Source organism: Anguilla rostrata, chromosome 15 (assembly GCF_018555375.3).
Source record: "Anguilla rostrata isolate EN2019 chromosome 15, ASM1855537v3, whole genome shotgun sequence".
Lineage (NCBI taxonomy): Eukaryota > Metazoa > Chordata > Actinopteri > Anguilliformes > Anguillidae > Anguilla > Anguilla rostrata.
The window spans coordinates 29,981,029-30,000,249 of NC_057947.1; the positions used below are offsets into that span (position 1 = coordinate 29,981,029).

Here is a 19,221-nt window from a genome sequence, read left to right on the forward strand (position 1 = left end):
GCAGACCTAGACATAGTCCTACTCCTTCAGACTTCTCCTTGTCCGATTGGGTCCAATGCACTCATTTTTGGATGCAGCTAAATCAGCGCTACTGAACTCCAGGTCCTGTGGGTCACAGTGTCTGCACATATTTGCTCCAACCATGCTCTACCCACATAATTCCGCTGTTTATTTTACCTCCTTGTTTCAGAAAGTAATCTCAGGAGTGAAATCAGGTGGTATAGTGCATGGTTAGAGCAAAACTGTGGCCCGTGGGACCTGGAGTTCAGTATAAAAATTATACTTTTGTCCCTAATAATCAAAGGGCCAGAATTATTGGCCCCTGGACCACCAGCTGAACAGTCATGATTTCCAGATTGTGATAAGCAAAGAGTTAGAATGTGAATAAGAATAGAAGGATTTCAGTTAGCCCAGGGGGTTAAATAATATATTTTAGGTAAGTTAATTGTAATCATTTTGCCGTTATTTTACATCAGCAGGGCGTAAAATGGTATTTTGTTATAATAGAAATTGTTCATAGTTAAACAGCGGCCCTCTTTCATAAAGCAGTTCATACACAGAACTACTCGACAGCAGAATATTATTAAACCAATGTTCGAATCATAAGTATCTATTATTATGCAATATGTCGTTGTTATTCCAAATAATACGTTTGTGTTGGGAGAAGTTATGCGTGTAAATCAAATACCAACACTGTTTATATAATGCAGACAATTTGGTAGCGATTGTTGTACACTGAAATAACACATTTCAAAAACATTTCAGAAATAGAGATCAAAGCTGAAAAATATTACTTTCAGGGGGAAGCTTCCTTACTGCTGCACAAACGGAAGTTGAGGTGACGCAACTTCCAAACCTATAGTAGCTTATGGTACTCGACTTCTTAATTTCGTACATGCTCGTCTATTTAATCTTTGAACAGACCTGGCCCTGACGAACCAACCGGTGCCCATTTTCTCGTGGTGGTCTGTGATGTATGAATGGATAGTTGACAGCATATCGTCGTTTTTCGGACCTCATATTGAGCAAAGGTGTACGAGTTGGCCTAGGAACAACCTACAGCTGCCAACAGCAGGGGCTCTTAACAGGCAGGTACAGGAGAACCTCAGCAGACCCACTAAACGGAATTACCAGAGGTCAGTGTATTTGTCCAGTTTCACTAACTGAATAATACCTGGATCATTAACGTTAGTTAGCCACAATATGTCAAACACGTACCTATCGATAGTCTATATTAACTCACTAACGTTAATTCACGAACTCCCTAGTTGGCTGTCGATGGCTATATAGTCTATGGAGGTAAACGCATTTTGTCACTTTTTGAAAAGTTACGGGTATGACGAGTTTCCCTACACATATTGAGGTTCTGGTGTATCTACTTATCCGTAGCGGCTAGAAAGCTTCTTGGCTAGTTACAAAGTGCATAGCCAGAATTTATTCTGTATGCTACATTGACTATGTTGACGTCGGCTACCTTGTTTGTTTGTTTTTTAGTGTCCATTCACCCGATGACAGAGCTGAACACTTGGAAGTTAAAAGACCCAAAAGAGGTGAATACGTTACTAGACATTATTTAGCTACAAGACCTGCTACGACTAGTGTTTTATGGTTAGCGAGCAAGTAAATTGTTCTTCACGACCCTAACGAACAGATTGTTCGTAAGCTCCGCCCAGTACAGTGATTAAAACTACGCATGTGGTAATGAGTGTTCTGGTAGGAGTTACCATAATATGAATCTGTTGGATTCCCCTACTCGTTATGGTGCTTGGGTATGGAGAACCGTGTTTAAGGTCTATGGACTTGTGGAAACGTACGTATCAGTGGATAGCCTCACTCAGTAATTGTATTTTATTGTCCAGATGTAGTGGTCAACGTTGTCCGGAAAACAGTGGCAGGAGTTGCTGGACTGCTTCGTATGCGGAACCCATTTGCAGACGCTCGTTCTGAGAGAAAAAAGGCTTGTGTTCCTAATGAGGTGCGTTACTTAGTCACCAGGATTATTTAGGCTCATTACCAATTTGATCTACCATGCAAATAAAATTATTGCATTTTGCACGTCATCACAAATTGTAATACTACAAAATTTAAGTTCATGTTCAATTGAAGGTTGTCTACATTGAATTGATTCTAATCTGATGATTTATTCAACCAGTGCCTTAAGGCTTAATCCTTATACACTGTAGGAACTTTGACAAAAAGTTTATTAGATAATAATCTGTAAATGTTTGAATGTCTTTAAAGAGCTTTCTGTATAATAAATGATTGTCTTGTTTAGGTCTGTCAGGAGGAGGTGGGAGTCGATGAGATCTCAAACAACCATTTTAACTCCATGATCAGTAATATGGATGTAAAGAGGGGTAAGGGTGAATCCTCATTTAGGAGTATTCCCAATCACAAACTGAGAAAATGTGATTTTTATAGTGCAGTATTTTAAAATACTTTGAATGTTTCAAAAAGCACTTCTGGCTGTAGGTTAATAGTCATATTATTTTTGAAAGGGTTTGGGATGTTTAATGTTGTTACACTCCCAATCTGATTCTGAACTGACAGCTTCAATCACACAAAGTGGATGTCCCATTAAAAAAATATAAATATAATATTTAAACTGAAGGAACCATTTGTGGAAGTATGGTCTTGTGTTTACGCAGAAAAACCGATGGACAGGGCTTTGCTGCATTTTCATCAAAGCCCTCAGCCTTCAACCAGGAAGCACAAGTAAGTCAGCTTTCACTGATCACCCGTTTGCTTAAACTAAGCTGAGTGCAAAGTGAAAGCTGTGTCTTTGTCTAAAACTCACATGTGGTGACCTCTCGTCCTCTGTCCCAGTGGAACAATGCTGTACCCAGGAAATTCTGAGAAGGTCAAAGCCAGGCACCACCGGCAGTCCCTTCAGCTCCTCCCCCCACGGCCTGATCTGGGTGGCCAAGTGACGTCCGACCCAGAACCCCCTCTCATGGCCCTGACGCCACAGAGTTATAAACCCCAGCTAGCGGTGGAGGAGGTAGACAGTTATATATTGGTATATATATATAACAGAGTGGGGATTTATTATAGTGTATAGTATTGTATTGTCCTTGTGGATAGTCTGTCCCTGTTAATGAAAAAATTGTGAATTATAACAAAATTTCTTGCAAAAAAGAAAAAAAAAGAGGTGTTCTGTGATGTAATTATGGTTTCTGATTCCCACCCCCCCACCCCCACCCCCTCAAGGCTTTGAAAGAGAGAGACCGGGAGCACTACAGGCTCCTGGTGGAGATGGTCTCGGAGAAGTACACCAACAACAGACCCCTGCCTTGTGGACGCGTGAAACCATTCATGTGAGCTCTGTGGCACAGGCTGGAGAGGCAGATAAGGCCTGCAGTCTTCCCACCACCATCTCCTGCCATGACACCTGGTCATTTAATCACTACCGAGACTGCTCAGGATTGATATTCGCCTGTCAGTTAGCCAGCTGTGTCGTCTTAGCAACCTCAGCATGTGCTTGAATGGCAAAACAAGTTCGGTTAATGTCAGGTGTAATGCGGGAGTATGACCACTGCTTGTATTTGCGTTCATAGGATTGCTATGAAATGAAAAGCCGCTGTTTCGTTTTTTATAAGAAGGATCATTTTTACTGTCAACTCATTTCAGAACACCTCTCCCTTTGGACATGCACAAATCGGCCATCTTCAGCAGGACCTGTAACACAAGCACGCCTAAGCCTGGACCAATGAAAGGTAATTTCTCTTTCACTAGAGGTATAATCCCTCTGTGTTGGACCTACAGTAGAACTCTCTGAGATATGAGCGCATTTGAAATTCTGAGGTCCTTATCTCTGAGGTTATTTTGTACCTGCCCGACACAATCTCTTCCTTTATGTACGACCTGCAGACCCAAAGAATCTTTTCTAAGATTCAGTCATTCAACTTTGAAAAATACATTTCTCTGCATGGTACCCCTGTTGAGTATTGGTTTTGTCTTTAGCAAACTTGGGTGCATCAGTTTGGAGAGACAACTCCTTGACAAGGCAAACTAAAGAAAGGTAAATTTTTTATTTAATGTGAAGCACGGGAATATATGTTTTGAGTATTTTGAACAATTACATTTTTTGTTACTAATGTTATCATTAATATAATTTTACCATAATTCCCTCTGTGTATTACCAGATGGCGCGATTGTCTTGTTAGGTGCAAAAGTTCAGAATATGGCAAAGTGGACAGCAAGCCAGCTATGAAAGAAAAAGTAAGGAAATCAAAGCTCTCATAATAAATTGGTCCCACACATTGTATAATTTGCTTATATGCTATTGTGGTATTATTGCAGGAGTTTTTTTTCTGTCTGAAATAAAAACTGTCGCTGTTTGCTTGTTTGCCTGTAGACCGAAGATGTGCTTGTCAGGCACAGAGAAGAGCTGCCAGGCACTACATCATTGCATGTGACTGCGCAAATGCATACGCCTGCAGTACAAGTGAGCACCTCAAAGCTTGCAACTTATTGCCATGTGTACCAGGAAGAACACAACAAAAAAGGGTTTCCCCAAGTGTGAGGATGTTGATTCAGGTTTTTTTTTTTTTTTTTTGGATGTTGACCAGAGGGCCTTGTTGGAGTTAGGTTGAAGAAAATATGCCATATATGCATTAAGTCATAAACTATGACAGGAGGGGAAAGTGGACCATATCTTTACTGGAAAGCTGTCTGATAAATACTCAGATCATAGGCGAGGGATGGACCTGAAATTATTGACTCGGGAAAGGTGTAATTGATTGGACTGGATCATTACCCATGATTCTGAAAGCCTTTGCTCCAGCTGCTTAATCAGACGGTGCTGTTCCCTTTTTATCGGAAGCAGACTGCGGACCTGGACCTGTCTTCTGAAATTGCAGCCCGTTTGAATCTGGAGGACCATGGGCTGGTGGTCCCCTCCCAATTTGCGGTGCACCCCAGGAAGCCAGCAGCCGACAGTGGTCTTCGGCAGGAGTTCCCTGTGCTGACAAAGGTGATCCACTGAGACCCCTCTCTGTTATTCGGGCCACCAATATTGGCAAGCTCATAGCCTTCAGTTTTTATTTGAAGTGCTACTATTAAAAATGACTTTCTTACTCTGGACATAATGATGGTTTTACAGATTTTTTTTTGAGTAGTTGTCAAATCTTCTCTTCCTAACGTTCTTTCAGACAGATTCTGGTTTAAAAATAACTGGTTGTCTAGGTGATCTGGCTGGCTCTTGGCAAACTTTAGCAACATTAGCAACTCATAAATATGATGGGAACCATTAAAATAACTTAAAACTGCACATATTGCTGCACTAGGAGTGGACCCTAAGACAGCTTTCCTCCTTGGAAGCAGGAGGTCTGGTGAGATTTGAACTGAAGCCCGTTTGCATTTCTGGAGAGAAAGAAAGAAATGAACTGGGCTGGCTCTGCTTGAGAAGCTTTCCGCTCAGACGTTGTGTGTCCCCCATTGACAGGAGATGCTGCAGGAGGTGAGTCAGGCGCTGAGTCAGAAGGATCCAAACCTGGTTCTGAGCAGCGCCTTTAAGCTGAGGATCACCCAGAGAGACCTGGCCACACTGCGGGACGGCAGCTGGCTGAACGATGAGGTACCAGCCCCTCCTCCTCCTGCTGCGGCTGCTTCTCTACCCCCGCCTTTCCTGTGCAGGTCCTGAAAACCAAATCCCTGAATATTTACGATTAACAGAGACCAGAAAGAGTGGTGCCAGCAACGACAACATAAAACCAAAAAGAACTGATATGTTCCTCCTCTTCAAGGGCCCATCACAGTGGCATTCAGATTCATTCATTCATTCATTCATTCATTCATTCATTCATTATCCAGCCTTCTCTCTTGTTGATTCTTCTATTCCAGGTGATCAATTTTTACCTGAACTTGGTGATGTCTCGCAGTGAGCAAGGTGGGGGCCGGAAGGTGTACGCCTTCAGCACCTTTTTCTTCCCCAAGCTGCGTGGGGGGGGTCACACAGCCGTGCGGCGATGGACCAAGGCTGTGGACCTCTTCCTCTATGACATCATCCTGGTGCCGCTGCACCTTGGAGTCCACTGGTCTCTTGCAGTGAGTGGCTACTTTTTTTTTTTTTACATTTAAATGAAAGGGAAAGTATTGGCCATGTTACCACCCCCCCCAATTAAACATAGACAATGAAAATAGTCACTTTTAATGAATGCTAAAATTGGACTTTCAACTTATGACATCATTATTTTTATGATTAACCCAATATAACTGAATTGAGCTCTTTAAGCATAATAATAATAATAATACACTTGTAGTAGTGTTCCTCGCATGAAAAGTGCATGCAGATAATACTCAGAGTATACTGATGACAGTAATATGTGAGATTTACATATTTTGTCTCTAATCCAAAGGTGATTGACCTCAAAGCAAAGTCTGTGAAGTATTATGACTCTATGGGCCAAAGACACGATGACATCTGCAGCCTTTTGCTGTAAGTGCCAGACCATGGGCTTTAGAGTTGATATTAACTGTGGAACTTAATTATTCAGTGCTGTAATGAGAACTCTGACTCAGCAGAAATGTTTTTACGCCGATCCCCTCCTTCTTCCCAGGCTTTACCTGAAGGATGAATACAAGGCCAAGAAGAGCAAAGATTTGGATGCGTCCAAGTGGATCGTATCCAGCTTAAAGTCCAATGTAATTGCGAAACCCATTTGTAGTGGAAATGAGAAGAAATTAAATTTTGCTTTGGTCATATCTCGTGATGCTCAGTAGTATTTTTTTCTTCTTTTTTTCCGGCTGTGCCCACAGGAGATTCCTCAACAGAACAACGGCAGTGACTGTGGCGTCTTTGCCTGTAAATACGCTGACTACATTGCACGCGGGCAGCCCCTTACTTTCAAACAGGTACTTACTGTTACCTCCCGTTTACACTGAGATGCATTGTCCTGGGATTTCATTTGTTAGTAGGATTAGTCGTAATCTGAGCGCTTGTTTACTGGGCACTTGCATGTAGGGGAAGTGGAAAGAAAATCATGCACTGTATGTACAGTATGCTTAACGTCAAACAGCCAAATGTTGCACGTTTGCAAGAGCACCTCTGTGGCAGTCTTGACATGCACGTGCATCTTCAGGTACCACAACCACTTACAATTGCCAAACAGCATGTAGCACACTTTGCTGTACGCATCATTTTGCAGTGAGAACTAAGCTGACTTGGCATGTTGATTCCTAGTTGGGTTGTGAACACGGATTGCAGAAATGGAGGTGATGGTTAAATGGTCTGTTTTTCTTTATAATTTATTTCAGTGAAGTTGAGAAGTAGAGAAATACAAAGAATACAATGTCGACCAACAAAAAAATAAGATACATTTCTGTCAACTCGGCTCAGCAATTTCTTAAACTGTCAGGAGATTTTTTTTATTCCTACCTAGTGTGCACTCTAGACAATGCAGCCCTCCCACAAGACTCATTTTCAGGTTTCAGTACGAAATATAGATCTAAATTATTTTCACAAGGAAATGGCACTGAAATGTCACTGGATGAATTGTTGTGATGACCGTTTGACATGTGGCTTGATGCAAAGCCTGTCGACCTCTTGTTGGCAACCTCGTGCAAGAAAATGCGTGGAAACTAGTCTTAAGTGGCGGCACTAGTCTTGAGAGAATTTTGTAAAGGTCCTGCTGTACTAGTATATTAATTCTGCAGAACCATTTGTCCTATCCTTTCAAAGAATGACTGTCTCTGGAGTTTGATTTTCCCTTTTTCCCCTCTCCCTCAGTCCCACATGCCGTACTTTCGGAACAGAATGATCTGGGAGATCCTAAACCAGCAGCTGTTGTAGGAAACCGGGTGTCTCCCCCCCCCAGGCAGTAAGCAGTCCAAGCAACAATGACGGTCGTGACCAAAACACAGAACCACCAAGACGATGCGTGCTGCGTTGTCCTCAATCGCACAACTTTTTTTCTTTTTTTTCTATTCCTCTGCACGTGGAAAATGATAAGCTATTGTTAATTTATTTAAAACTCTATTTGTGAAAGCTGCAATTTTCCTGAAATGTTTAGTTTTTGTTGAAAACATTCAATCTTCATTGGAGTTGTCAGAGAGGGTCATTTTACTGGAAATATGATGCAGGTATACTTAATGTCAGCTTTGGCTTTATGCACTACATTTTTAAGGTAGTATGGGAAGGCTTGGTAGTGTTTGAACATGTACCCCAAGACTAGTCGATAGATAAGTGCATTAATTTGTATGTTAAAAGTATTTGAAGCGAGGAAATAAAACAAAGCAATAGAATAACAAATGTATGACCTTGTGGTACTTGTACTCCCAAATTCTTGAAGCAGGAAATTTGGTCTTACTTAATTTTTGTTGAGAGTGTGTCTGAGTGCCTGTGTAGAGACATGGGCCTTTGTGCCTTAACTGAACAGATAATAAACATGCAAGAGAAAATAGTTTCATTCATTTATCATTTATGGCATACACCAGTAATATGGGCACCAACTGGGGGCCAATTAGGCCTGTTTAACTTATTATTTCTGATGACTTGAATTACACTTTTTTTCTGTCTGCAGCTCCTGCCTGTATCTGTAACTAGTGAGAAATGCTCTTTAATGAACTGCTATTTATTTCACGTTTTTGAAGGTTTGCCTCTGTCTTTCTTTGAATAGGATTTTTTTTCAGGCATTTCTTCAACTAGATGTGGTTGTTACAGCGGTTCATCTGCCATTGTATTGTAAAATGAAAGCTTAACAGGGCACAGTGACAAAGTTGGATGTTTGGGGAGTTAGTTTCTATGCTAGATGATGCCACAGAATTCAGCATCAATAGGGCCAAGCTTTTTTTTAAACTTGTTATTCCTAAATATGAAGTATTTATTTGAAAGTGATCTATTTTTTTCTCTTGCATAAATATGTTTGTGTTCTTAAGTGTATTTTTGTTTTGACTTCCATTAAAAAATTCTTGCATAGTCTGAGGGCTGCCCGTATTGAATGTAATTATGTTGATTCACAATATCAGTATAAAACAAAGACTGTGTCTCTGTCTAAGCATCATATTTGTATGCATCTATCTATACATTTCTGTTGTCGTATTTTTGCAAGTAATAAAAGAAAGGCAAACAAGTGGTCTTTCATGTGTTTGCTTGTAACTGCATGAATTTTCCAAAGTGGGGATACCGCAGAATCTCTTTCAGCAATAGATTACAAAAATACCTCATTATTATGATGAAAGGTGGCACGTTTGGCGTACGAAATTTAGATACCGTTTTTATAGACTGTGTGTATTTTGGTAAGAATGACTTTAACTTTACCCTTTTTAATCTTGAGGATGTTTACACAAAATAACTAAAAGTTTTAAATATGTAATAATGTGTGAATATGTGAGTATAAAATTGTATAGGAACTACCTCAGTAGTAGAGCACAAAGTATTTTTGACTAATGCCTGTGAAAAAAATCATGAGCCTAGATTGGATGAATGACCCAGTTTCCTTATTGGACTGTTTGGACTAAAGAATAGAGGTGACATTTACTTTGTGTGCTCAAGGTAAATTAGATATTTTGTGAATGCAAATAAGCCCAGGAACTGCCAATATGTTTTGTACCAGTGTCAACGGGTACTGGGGTCCGTTTGGGATAAAGCAAACCTCCAAAAGCCTATTTAGCAGACCGTAAAAACTTCTGGTGCTCCCCAAATGGAATGGAAAGAAGTGTATGCAGGGTCATAGCGATGAATTCAGGGTACCATTTTTTTTTTTTTTTTTAGCTTTGGGCCCCTAGAATTGTCACCAGCTTTCACTCCACAGGTGACATCCCTGGCTGGTTCTCTGACATCCCCCAGCATATATCTTCATCCCCTTTTACAACAACAATTTCCCGACAGGACAATTATGAGGAACTAGAAATACCGCCTTGCGGTTGTATGCCTCCGCCAACCAGTAGCCAATGCTCTGTTTGACCGTTTGGATATAAAATATCATCACTTTATTTGATTAGACATTTGTGTGAAACATTGTCATAATCAGCATATGAATTCTTGAGTTATGGCCAAAAACGTGTTTTGTGAGGTCACAGTGACCTTGACCTTTGACCACCAAAATCGAATCAGTTCATCCTTGAGTTCAAGCGGACGTTTGAGCCAAATTTGAAGAAATTCCCTCAAGGCGTTCCTGAGATATCGCGTTCACGAGAGAATGGGACGGACGTGAGGTCATAGTGACCTTGACCTTTGACCACCAAAATCTAATCAGTTCATCCTTGAGTCCAAGTGGACCTGTGTGCCAAATGTGAAGAAATTCCCTCAAGGCAAAAACGTATTTTGTGAGGTCACAGTGACCTTGACCACCAACATCTAATCAGTTTGTCCTGGAGTCCAAGTGGACGTTTGTGCCAAATCTGAATAAATTCCCTCAAGGCGTTCCTGAGATATCCCGTTCACGAGAATCGGACGGACGGACAACCCGAAAACATAATGCCTCCGGCCATGGCTGTGCCGTCGCCGAAGCATGAAAAGCGGGTCACTCCAATAGCGGTTGCCAGTGGATAGACGGATGACTCCTGGATTGCACTCTGTGCTCTCTCCCATATCACCATCTCACAACGCTACCTCCAGGGTCTCCACAATGAAACAGATTTGCGCTTCCACAAAACAAACCGCCCGTGGAAGACTACGCGTGGCCAGATTAAGTTTGCAGTTTACAAGTGAGGAAATCTTAGTCACATGGGAGTTTTGTAAATACAGTCCTTCCAACCAAACAGGCCAAGATAGGCAGGGGTGTCAACAGATTGTGCCATTAAAATTCTAAACATATGATTTTACCTCGGTCTCTGTATACTGTTTAAGTTCATGACTATCTTTTTATTTTCACTCTTACTCCTCTCAATACAAATTTGCACACTTCTCTTAATATTTTAACCGTCCGTGGTTTTTGGCATATCGCCGATATGTTTTAATGTACAAAACACTGCGCGCGTTTTATTCATCACAATTCGTCACTTCCGCTGGTAGTATGTTACATCCGTGTGGAAGAGAAAGGAGCGAGGAGGCAGTTGGAGAACGGGCAGTCTCGCTGTCATATAAATTCGTTGTAAATAATCTCAATCAAGAGGATATGAGCGACAACGAGAAGGATTTCGTTGAGCGGGTGCGTAAAGTGATGTTTTTATTAAAGAAGGTTTCAGGTTTGTTCTGTAGCAGTTAGCTAGATGGTATCCTCATTTCTTTTCATTGGGAAACATCCTCGTCGCCATTTCTGTTTTCATGTTAAGATCACAGGCCTTGATAATCGACTTCGCAGGCTGTCATTTGGGGCTTGGTTTTTTGAAGTCGTCAGTTACAGAATCTTGACGGTTTCGCCCAACTATCCCATACCATAAGATAGTATTTTGTTATATCCAACATTACTGCCAGATGCGGCCTAATCTAGTTGCCGCTAGTGTAGCTAGCGTATAGCAACTTAAGGCTAGCTATATCTAGGGAACGTTAGCTAGCTAACTAGTTTATTTATGCGCTTAGCAAAATTGTGTTAAAATACTAGCTTACACAAACTATTATTTGTTATTCTTGATTAATACTTGATACGTAATGTTGGTTAGCTATGTTCTTGCTGAGCAAGTAAGTTAATGCTTGCATGCCGTAACGGCAGTCTAGCGTGCAACCGTAATCGGATGTTTATTTTGAAGCGCCTTGGTTTGCACGAGCGTAATGAACTGCTTGGGGTCATGGTTTCTCATTTTTAATGGCTCTGGTGCTGTTCCGACATAAATTGAAAAATAAACTTAAGAATTGATGTTTATTAGTCATTTATATTGCAGATATAATAGATTAAATTGTAAGTGGGGGAGCAGAGACGAAGGAAGCTACAAAGCCGGATTTTGCTGTCATACTGCTTCACAACAAGGTTCGTGTGAAATAGTGACTTGCTGACGTTAAAGGGACACCTTCGGTCAATTAATTTTTACCTATCACTAAATGTATCGATAAACTTTATTTAGCGAAATTTAGACTAAATGAAACTAATTACTCGATAAATTGTCCGCGATTCATAGGCGTATATAGACCGTCTCAATAGGAGAAAGGTAAGTTCACATTGTTTTTTGAGTTTCATTTAGCTTTAAGATATGTAGGCAGAGTAACACGAAAGAGTCGTAATTGCTACTTCAATGTTAGCCAAATGTTATAACGCTGATCTATTGCATAACCTGCTTGAGAACCAAAATAATGAGTATTGTGCGCTTAGGATCATCAAACGTTCGCTGACTATCCGAGTAGACGGCAAGCAACGGATTTTATCCAGATTTAAAGTGCTGTTATAGTGTTTAACATCCAATTTACATTTCCCACTAACGTTAGTAGTAGTAGTAGACCATAGTAGTAGCCTCACTGTTACAAGGTCAGTGGTTTCAGGAGGATTTACACTGGCGCACGAGTGTGTGGAAGGACTGCAACCAGCTGTCGCTTCTTTCAACTACAGCTGATCAACACCATCGTTGTGGCAGAAGACACCGCTTTGACTGAGATTCTAAAGTCCAATTGCAAAATGCTTCCCGTATTTGTGGAAGCAACTGATAAAATATGAACATGAGCTGCACACGCAGAGCTATAAATATGAGACAATTTATGAGTCATTTAAACTACTAAAGCAGCAGGGGGTATTAATTCAATTTGGAATTTAAGTGATACACAAAGTGGCTGTATATTTAATGGTTCATTTCATGACAAACATTTTAAGTGTTCTTGCTGCTACTTGTGCTCACTTGAAAGAAGAGAAGAAGTGGAAATGGTTGAAACTTGACTGGTAAAATGTCCCTGCTTGCTTTCTGTTTATACAAGCAGCCTTACTTGCTGTCTTCAAATGGAGGGTATCTCTCCGCCCTTGGAAGATCTGCTCAAAGTATTCCTGTTACCCAGCTTTTGTTTACAGTACAGTACATACCTTTACAGTTACAACGATTTTAATTGTCGCTGTTTTTCCTCATTATTTGAAACACAGTATTTGCCCTTTTAATATGTGGACCTAGCAGAGTGGTTATCAAAACTTGTTCAATAGTGTTTTTAGAGAGCAAACTTTGCATTTTTATACAAATGCTCTTCCACATTTTAATCAAAAGGCAAAGAGTTATGCGTTTAGATGCGTGACATCGGAACAAGTTCTCACATGGATTAAAATATTGCATCCAAATTGTGAGCACCTTATTCATTGCACAGAAGTGGGTTGAGCCCCCCCCCCCCAAACAGTCACCTTGAGTACCTGAAGTGTCATGATGTCAGACCATCAAAAGCAACAAAACCACTGGTTTCTCTCTTGTTGATCACCAACTTGCCTGGAAGTAAAGTGGTTCCAACATTCTGCTCCAGGTTAGAATTATGTTTAGATTGATCCATATGTGTTAAGATGACTTTTGACTATGAGAATATTTACATCCGTATCAGTTGTTAATCAGTGTCTCAGTAACCTGTGGTACATTGAATCACAAATTAACTTTTAATAACATGTATTTATATAATAATAATAATATTTTATTTGTGAAGTGCTTTTCCCATGCCCAAAGCGCTGCACAGTACATTAAAATGAACAATGCAGAACATGACAAAGCAAGGGCAAAGCAATGAATACAATATGTACCAGGAACCAGGAGAGAGAAACTACTACACACACAAGAGCATACTGTGTAAATCAAACAGTGTTATAGGCTTTCCTAAACAGGTAGGTTTTTAAGTGCGGTAAATTTTATAAGACGCACACGCATCATAACTTGAGGGGCTCAGTGTGACTACTGCATTTTATATCTGCTTTTAAGCCTAATATTTAACCCTGTTTACTCCAATGTCAGTTTTGAAGCGTATAATTTGGAATTTGTGTTGTTTTTTTTTGTCAGCACTGCTTTCAGTTGACTTCTTTCTTCAAATCTGCTGGTGTTATTCAGGGTTGTGTGGTGCTGCTGCAGGGGTGACTGGGTCTTGGCTTCAATTTTATGACTGTAGTTTTATAAATACATTCTTCATCCTTTTCTTTTTTTTGTTAAGGTTAAGGTTGGAAGAAGAAAAATGCGGAAGAAGTCAAATATGAAGTTTTTAATGAGAATAATTTGAAGTGTGAAGCTGAATTAAGAATGCATGCTAATTATGAGAAGGAAAAGAAGCTGCCTCATGTAGTGTATTGGCAGTGTGAGGAATGGGGGAAGAGGAAAGAAGTAAGAAATTTGAAACTGAAGAAAGAAGAAAAGGAATGTTTTTGAAGTTATGAAGTTAAGATGAAGTATTCGGGGATAAGATCACTGCGCTAAGTAATTACTAGTCTGTTTATATCCCAGTATGATTTCTCTGTGTAAACATGCATGCACTATTCTAATTAAAACACTCCTATACAGGGTTAGTCTTGTTTATGTTGAAATTAAATCAGTGAAATTGGTAGTTTTATAGTCTACACATGTTGGCTGTTTCTACAACAGACATTTTTCAGACCATCTTTAGATGGATTATTGTTTATACTGTACATGTTGATGTGATATTGATCCTACAGCACAGGCTTTTTGTATTAGCCTAAACTAAGCATTATGGGATATGTGGTTTTCAGTGATCTAAAGTGTAATTTGAAGACATGAGTCTAAAACCTGTATCTGTGATCCATGGGTGTTGAGCTGTATCTCGGTGTGGTTGGTCTAGGAGTCCCGCTCGGCTTCCAGGAGCGTGAGCCCTCAGGGGTCGGGCAAGTCGGCCAGTCGCTCCCCAGCCCAGTCCCCCGCCCTGTCCAAGGAGGGGTCCCGTCACTCCCACTCCAAGTCTCGGTCCCGCTCCAGGTCTAAGTCTAGGTAAGAATCGCTTCCATTAATTGATGCTAAATTTTGTGCACCCGGCTAGTTGTTTTGAAGGATTCGTTGCATGGTAAAGAATAAAAGAGTTAATGACTCTGATGTACTATTTGTGGGTGAGGATCAGAAAATTGTACCTGTTTAACTTTTGTCGACATGCAAAGATTTCCAGCTCAGGCTTGGGCTGGAAAAGTTGTTTCCTAAGTTGGTCACCGGGTTAGCTGGACCTGCTGTACTGCCAACGGGCTATGAAATCGCAGGCTTCAGAATGTGCTGCCAAAGTGGAACTGGCTGTTAATTGGTCACGTGGTTTAGGATTGTAGTAGAATCTTTGCCTGCCTTGGTTACAGAGGGTTGGGTTTGTAGCCGTGTCCTTGCGTGCCTCCTTCACAGAGGGTTGGAATTGTAGCCGGGTCCTTGCCTGCCTCGGTCACAGAACTTTGGGATTGTTGCCTGCCTCAGTCACAGAGCGTTGGGATTGTAGCCGGGTCCTTGCCTGCCCCGGTCACAGAAGTTTGGGATTGTAGCCGATTCTCTTCCTGCCTCGGTCACAGAAGTTTGGGATTGTAGCCGATTCTCTTCCTGCCTCGGTCACAGAAGTTTGGGATTGTAGCCGAGTCTCTTCCTGCCGCCCGCAGGTCGCGTTCCCACCGGAGCTCCCGCCGGCACTATTCCCGCTCCCGCTCCCGCTCGCACCGCCGCCGCTCCCGGAGCCGCTCCTACAGCGGGGAATACCGGCGCCGACGCAGCCGCAGCCACACCCACTCGCCCATGTCCAACCGCCGCCGCCACATCGGCAACAGGGTAGGAGGCCTGGCCCTGTCCATTCAGCACAGGCGCATGAGGCGCGAATGGGGTTCAATCTGCACTACGTTTGGGTCGATGTCTCATGGGATTTGTACGCATTACGCATTTTGTATTTTGCGCTATCTCTGCCATGCTTTCAATAGCGGGTCTCTGTTTTTGTACTGCTGATTGTGCTCTGGCTTGCATTTAAGTTAATTCTGCGTGATGTTGTGTTCAAATTTGACCAGTAGGTTTGACATGTGTGCACCCATCGCATGAAAATTGGTCTCCACCATCCTGCTTAAAGGTTGGTCACTAAAATGGCTTTCATCTGCCCCAGGGCACTCCTGTGAAAATTATACTGTGTTGTTGTGTAATTGGGTAAATCTATTCTAAATTTAAGGCATGTATTAAGATGGAGGACACTGATGTGACTGAGAAATTAGTGTCTTTATTTCCATGTACACCATTATCATGTTGGGATGTCATCTTGACCTCATTTAGTTGACTTCTGACTTTGGAAACAAAATTAATATTATGATGAAGCAGTTTAATTTGAGAAAATTAAAGTTACCGAAATTGCAATGGCTGTGTTGAAATATTTGCAGTCTTTAATGATTGCCCTTTGTTTCCCATTTAGTTATCCCAAAAACTTGTCAGAATCAGAATTTATTTGCTCCGTGGTTTTGGGATCATGAATTTCAGAGACCCATTGTCATCGTCATTGTCACATTCTCTGGGTAGCATTCTGTCTTAATTATGCTGTAAGATTCTTTGCATTCTGGAATATTTCAATCTCTTCAGAATGTGACCGGTGTCCATTTGGTGTGTAGTAGATTTTGTAATCGGTAATGGCATTGTACCCTCAAGGCAGTGATCATGACTGTTTGGCTCCTCATATGATTTGAGACTCGCTGTGTGCGAAGGTCTGTGTATATACGCGGGGTGCACGGACTGATTCGTGTCTCTGCTTTCCGCAGGCAAACCCAGATCCCAACTGCTGCCTGGGTGTGTTCGGTCTCAGCTTGTACACCACGGAGAGGGATCTGAGGGAGGTGTTCTCCAAATACGGCCCCATTTCCGACGTCAGCATCGTGTACGATCAGCAGTCCCGCCGCTCCAGGGGCTTCGCGTTCGTCTACTTTGAGAACAGAGAGGATTCCAAAGAGGTGAACTGATTTATTTATTAATTTTTTAATTTAATTTTGTTTTTTTTAAATAAATACATATGGCGTTTGAATTAGAGGTTGAAGTTTATTTATTTATTTATTTATTTTAAAAAAATTTTTAAGGCTAAGGAGCGTGCCAATGGAATGGAGTTGGATGGCCGAAGGATCAGAGTCGACTTCTCAATCACAAAAAGACCTCACACCCCCACGCCTGGAATCTACATGGGGCGGCCAACATAGTGCGTGCTTTGTAACCTCCTTGGAAGGAAGTTTAAAACCGTGATCCAAGTTGCCTTTCCCTCGTATTTGCAAAATATATGCCACAATACTAAAATATAATAATAAATAACTATATAGGGAAGAATGTGCATTGCAGGCACTTTGCTTTTGGGGGCATGGTACTGTTATACTGTGAAAGGTGCTAGAGAAACTGCTGTGTAAAAATGATAGCCTGTGATGGACAATAAAATCAGTGAAGTATGTGGTGTCCAGATAGGAGTACTGATTAATGGAAGGGTGGCTGCTTTGACTGCACTTAACCCAAATCCGTCTCTGTCGGCTGCAGTGGCGGAGGTGCAGGAGGCCCCAGTGTTAGCCGGCGCTACTCGCGGGATTACTACGACAGAGGGTATGACCGGGGCTATGATCGCTACGACGATCGGGACTACTACAGATCTTACCGGTGAGCACCGGATCGATGTCCATTTGGAGGCTGATTGGCTGTTTCCCTTGGATCAGGGAGCTTTTTAAAAAAAATTTAAAAAAAGTTTTTTCCTTAATTCCAAAGGTTTTCATTGTAGTTCGGTCTTGGGCAAATTGTTTTAATATGTGTACAGTGTTCCTGCAGGATATCATGAATAGAATTTGTAAAGTATGATTTTTAAGGGACCCTGTAAAAATAGTCTATAATGCAAGATTGTTTCCAGCCACTTATGTTTTGGTTCCAATTTTTAAACTTCTGATTCAGTCTGTTTTAGAATGTGAAATTTGGAATTTTACCGGGTGTGTGTCTCGGCAGGTGTTCTTCAGATCATTGGACAGTTGCTTAGCTCTTGTGAATAAACATGCTAGGTTCTCGGGACGGTGCTGAACTGTCTGTTGTCTTGCTCCAGGCGCCGGTCCCCCTCTCCATACTACAGTCGAGGGGCCTACAGGTCCAGATCCCGATCACGCTCATACTCCCCCCGTAAGTACTGCCCTTGTGCTTGTGTGGGCTTACTGTCATAGTGTAGGCTTTGATACTGACACCCTCTTCAATACATGTGGATCAGCCCCCTTTACGCTATTTCTGTGGTATGTAGAGAGAAGTTCTGTTTAAATAGAAGGGATGTTTCTGATTTCAGTTTTGTAGCATAAGGACACTTCTCACTGTGCATTTGTTCATTTCACAGGTCATTACTGAAGAGCTGAACATTTGGAACGCTCGTCACTGAAAATGACTGGGATTGGTGGGGATGGGAGGGGGGCGGGGTGGGAGTGGTCTGGGTAAGGATAATTTTTTGTTTGAGTTAAGTTTGTGTCCCTGACAAACATGGCCTTTTTGCCCCAGGTGTAGCTGTGCTGTGCTTATCGAACTGAATACCTTGTGCTGTATTTTGCCCCATTTTTTAAATTTGTAAATGTATGCAAGTACCATGTTTTGTTGAAGTTGAGCTCCTGTTTGGCTGGTAAGACTGCAGAGCTCTAGTCCACTTCAGTGTGATTTTAAGTCGGCAGTATTCAATAAACTGCTTATTTACACTATTATTTGTCTTCTCTTTTTTCCCCGTGTATTGGCATAATGCCATTTTATCATTTTCCTGACATGGTTCCTGTCATTGCATATGGCCCCCAGCTGCTAAGTCAGGCTGGTTCTTCTGGTGCTATAAATAATGTTATTCGGACTTGTTTTATTGATGAGAGTATGCAACCAGTGCCCTGTGCAATTGTAGTTTGGGTGTTGAAGGGGTTTTAAAGGTAATAAAGTTATAGGTAAAGGTAATAAGTGGTTCAAGTTAAAATATATATATATATATATAGAGAGAGATTTTTTTTAAGCTATAATGTTTTGCTGTTGTTGCCTTAGGTAATCCATCAAGTGACTCAAATATGTGATTATGAAGCCGCAACAGTTTAGTTTAAATTAATTTAGTTCCTTTACAGCCATTCAGATGTGGACTTGCTTTTCTGTTTTGGATCATTGTCTTGCTGCATAACCCATTTACGCTTCAGCTCGCGGACAGATGCCCGGACATTCTCCTTAAGAATTTTCTGCTGCACAGCACAGCAGAGTTGTCCAGGTCCCGAGGCAGCAAAGCATCCCCACACCATCACACTACCGCCACCATGTTTGACTGTTGGTATGAAGTTCTTACTGTGAAATGGTGTATTTACTTTATGCCAGACATAATGGAAGCCATGTCGTCCATGTGGAAGCGTTCCCCGTTTTTTCCCTCACATGTCCATATAACATCATCCCAAAAGGCTTGGGGATCATCCAGGTGTTTTTCCACATGCATCTTTGCACTGT

General features: G+C 41.4%; 2 protein-coding genes across 4 annotated transcripts; both read left to right on the forward strand.

The window, feature by feature from the left end:
• Positions 1 to 812: 812 nt before the first annotated feature.
• senp2 (SUMO specific peptidase 2) lies at positions 813 to 9,071 on the forward strand. 3 transcript variants are annotated; one of them, XM_064311578.1, is made up of 18 exons: positions 813 to 1,088; positions 1,495 to 1,550; positions 1,860 to 1,975; positions 2,276 to 2,357; positions 2,649 to 2,715; positions 2,827 to 3,001; positions 3,211 to 3,317; positions 3,631 to 3,716; positions 3,964 to 4,021; positions 4,146 to 4,221; positions 4,358 to 4,447; positions 4,826 to 4,975; positions 5,447 to 5,578; positions 5,845 to 6,048; positions 6,360 to 6,439; positions 6,561 to 6,645; positions 6,760 to 6,855; positions 7,730 to 9,071. In XM_064311578.1, exons 1-18 carry the CDS (start codon positions 973 to 975, stop codon positions 7,790 to 7,792), a joined length of 1,839 nt encoding a protein of 612 aa, XP_064167648.1. In that variant the 5' UTR covers positions 813 to 972; the 3' UTR covers positions 7,793 to 9,071. The 3 variants fall into 3 exon arrangements, with proteins under 3 accessions (XP_064167648.1, XP_064167646.1, XP_064167647.1); XM_064311576.1 differs by having other exon boundaries at positions 814 to 1,136; XM_064311577.1 differs by having other exon boundaries at positions 814 to 1,136; positions 4,829 to 4,975.
• A 1,339-nt stretch (positions 9,072 to 10,410) lies between these two features.
• LOC135240655 (transformer-2 protein homolog beta-like) lies at positions 10,411 to 18,455 on the forward strand. Its single transcript, XM_064310443.1, has 8 exons — positions 10,411 to 11,090; positions 14,612 to 14,757; positions 15,396 to 15,561; positions 16,524 to 16,712; positions 16,836 to 16,951; positions 17,278 to 17,394; positions 17,825 to 17,898; positions 18,104 to 18,455. Exons 1-8 carry the CDS (start codon positions 10,899 to 10,901, stop codon positions 18,112 to 18,114), a joined length of 1,011 nt encoding a protein of 336 aa, XP_064166513.1. The 5' UTR covers positions 10,411 to 10,898; the 3' UTR covers positions 18,115 to 18,455.
• The last annotated feature ends 766 nt before the right edge of the window (positions 18,456 to 19,221 follow it).

Bases quoted from the DNA above. Each gene is read 5' to 3' on its own strand.
- senp2 (XM_064311576.1), top strand. From the start codon at position 973: ATGTATGAATGGATAGTTGACAGCATATCGTCGTTTTTCGGACCTCAT. The intron at 1,551-1,859 runs GTGAATACGTTA...TTTATTGTCCAG, and splicing joins AGTTAAAAGACCCAAAAGAG to ATGTAGTGGTCAACGTTGTC. The intron at 6,440-6,560 runs GTAAGTGCCAGA...CCTTCTTCCCAG, and splicing joins GACATCTGCAGCCTTTTGCT to GCTTTACCTGAAGGATGAAT.
- LOC135240655 (XM_064310443.1), top strand. From the start codon at position 10,899: ATGTACAAAACACTGCGCGCGTTTTATTCATCACAATTCGTCACTTCC. The intron at 16,713-16,835 runs GTGAACTGATTT...AAAATTTTTAAG, and splicing joins ACAGAGAGGATTCCAAAGAG to GCTAAGGAGCGTGCCAATGG. The intron at 17,395-17,824 runs GTGAGCACCGGA...GTCTTGCTCCAG, and splicing joins GACTACTACAGATCTTACCG to GCGCCGGTCCCCCTCTCCAT.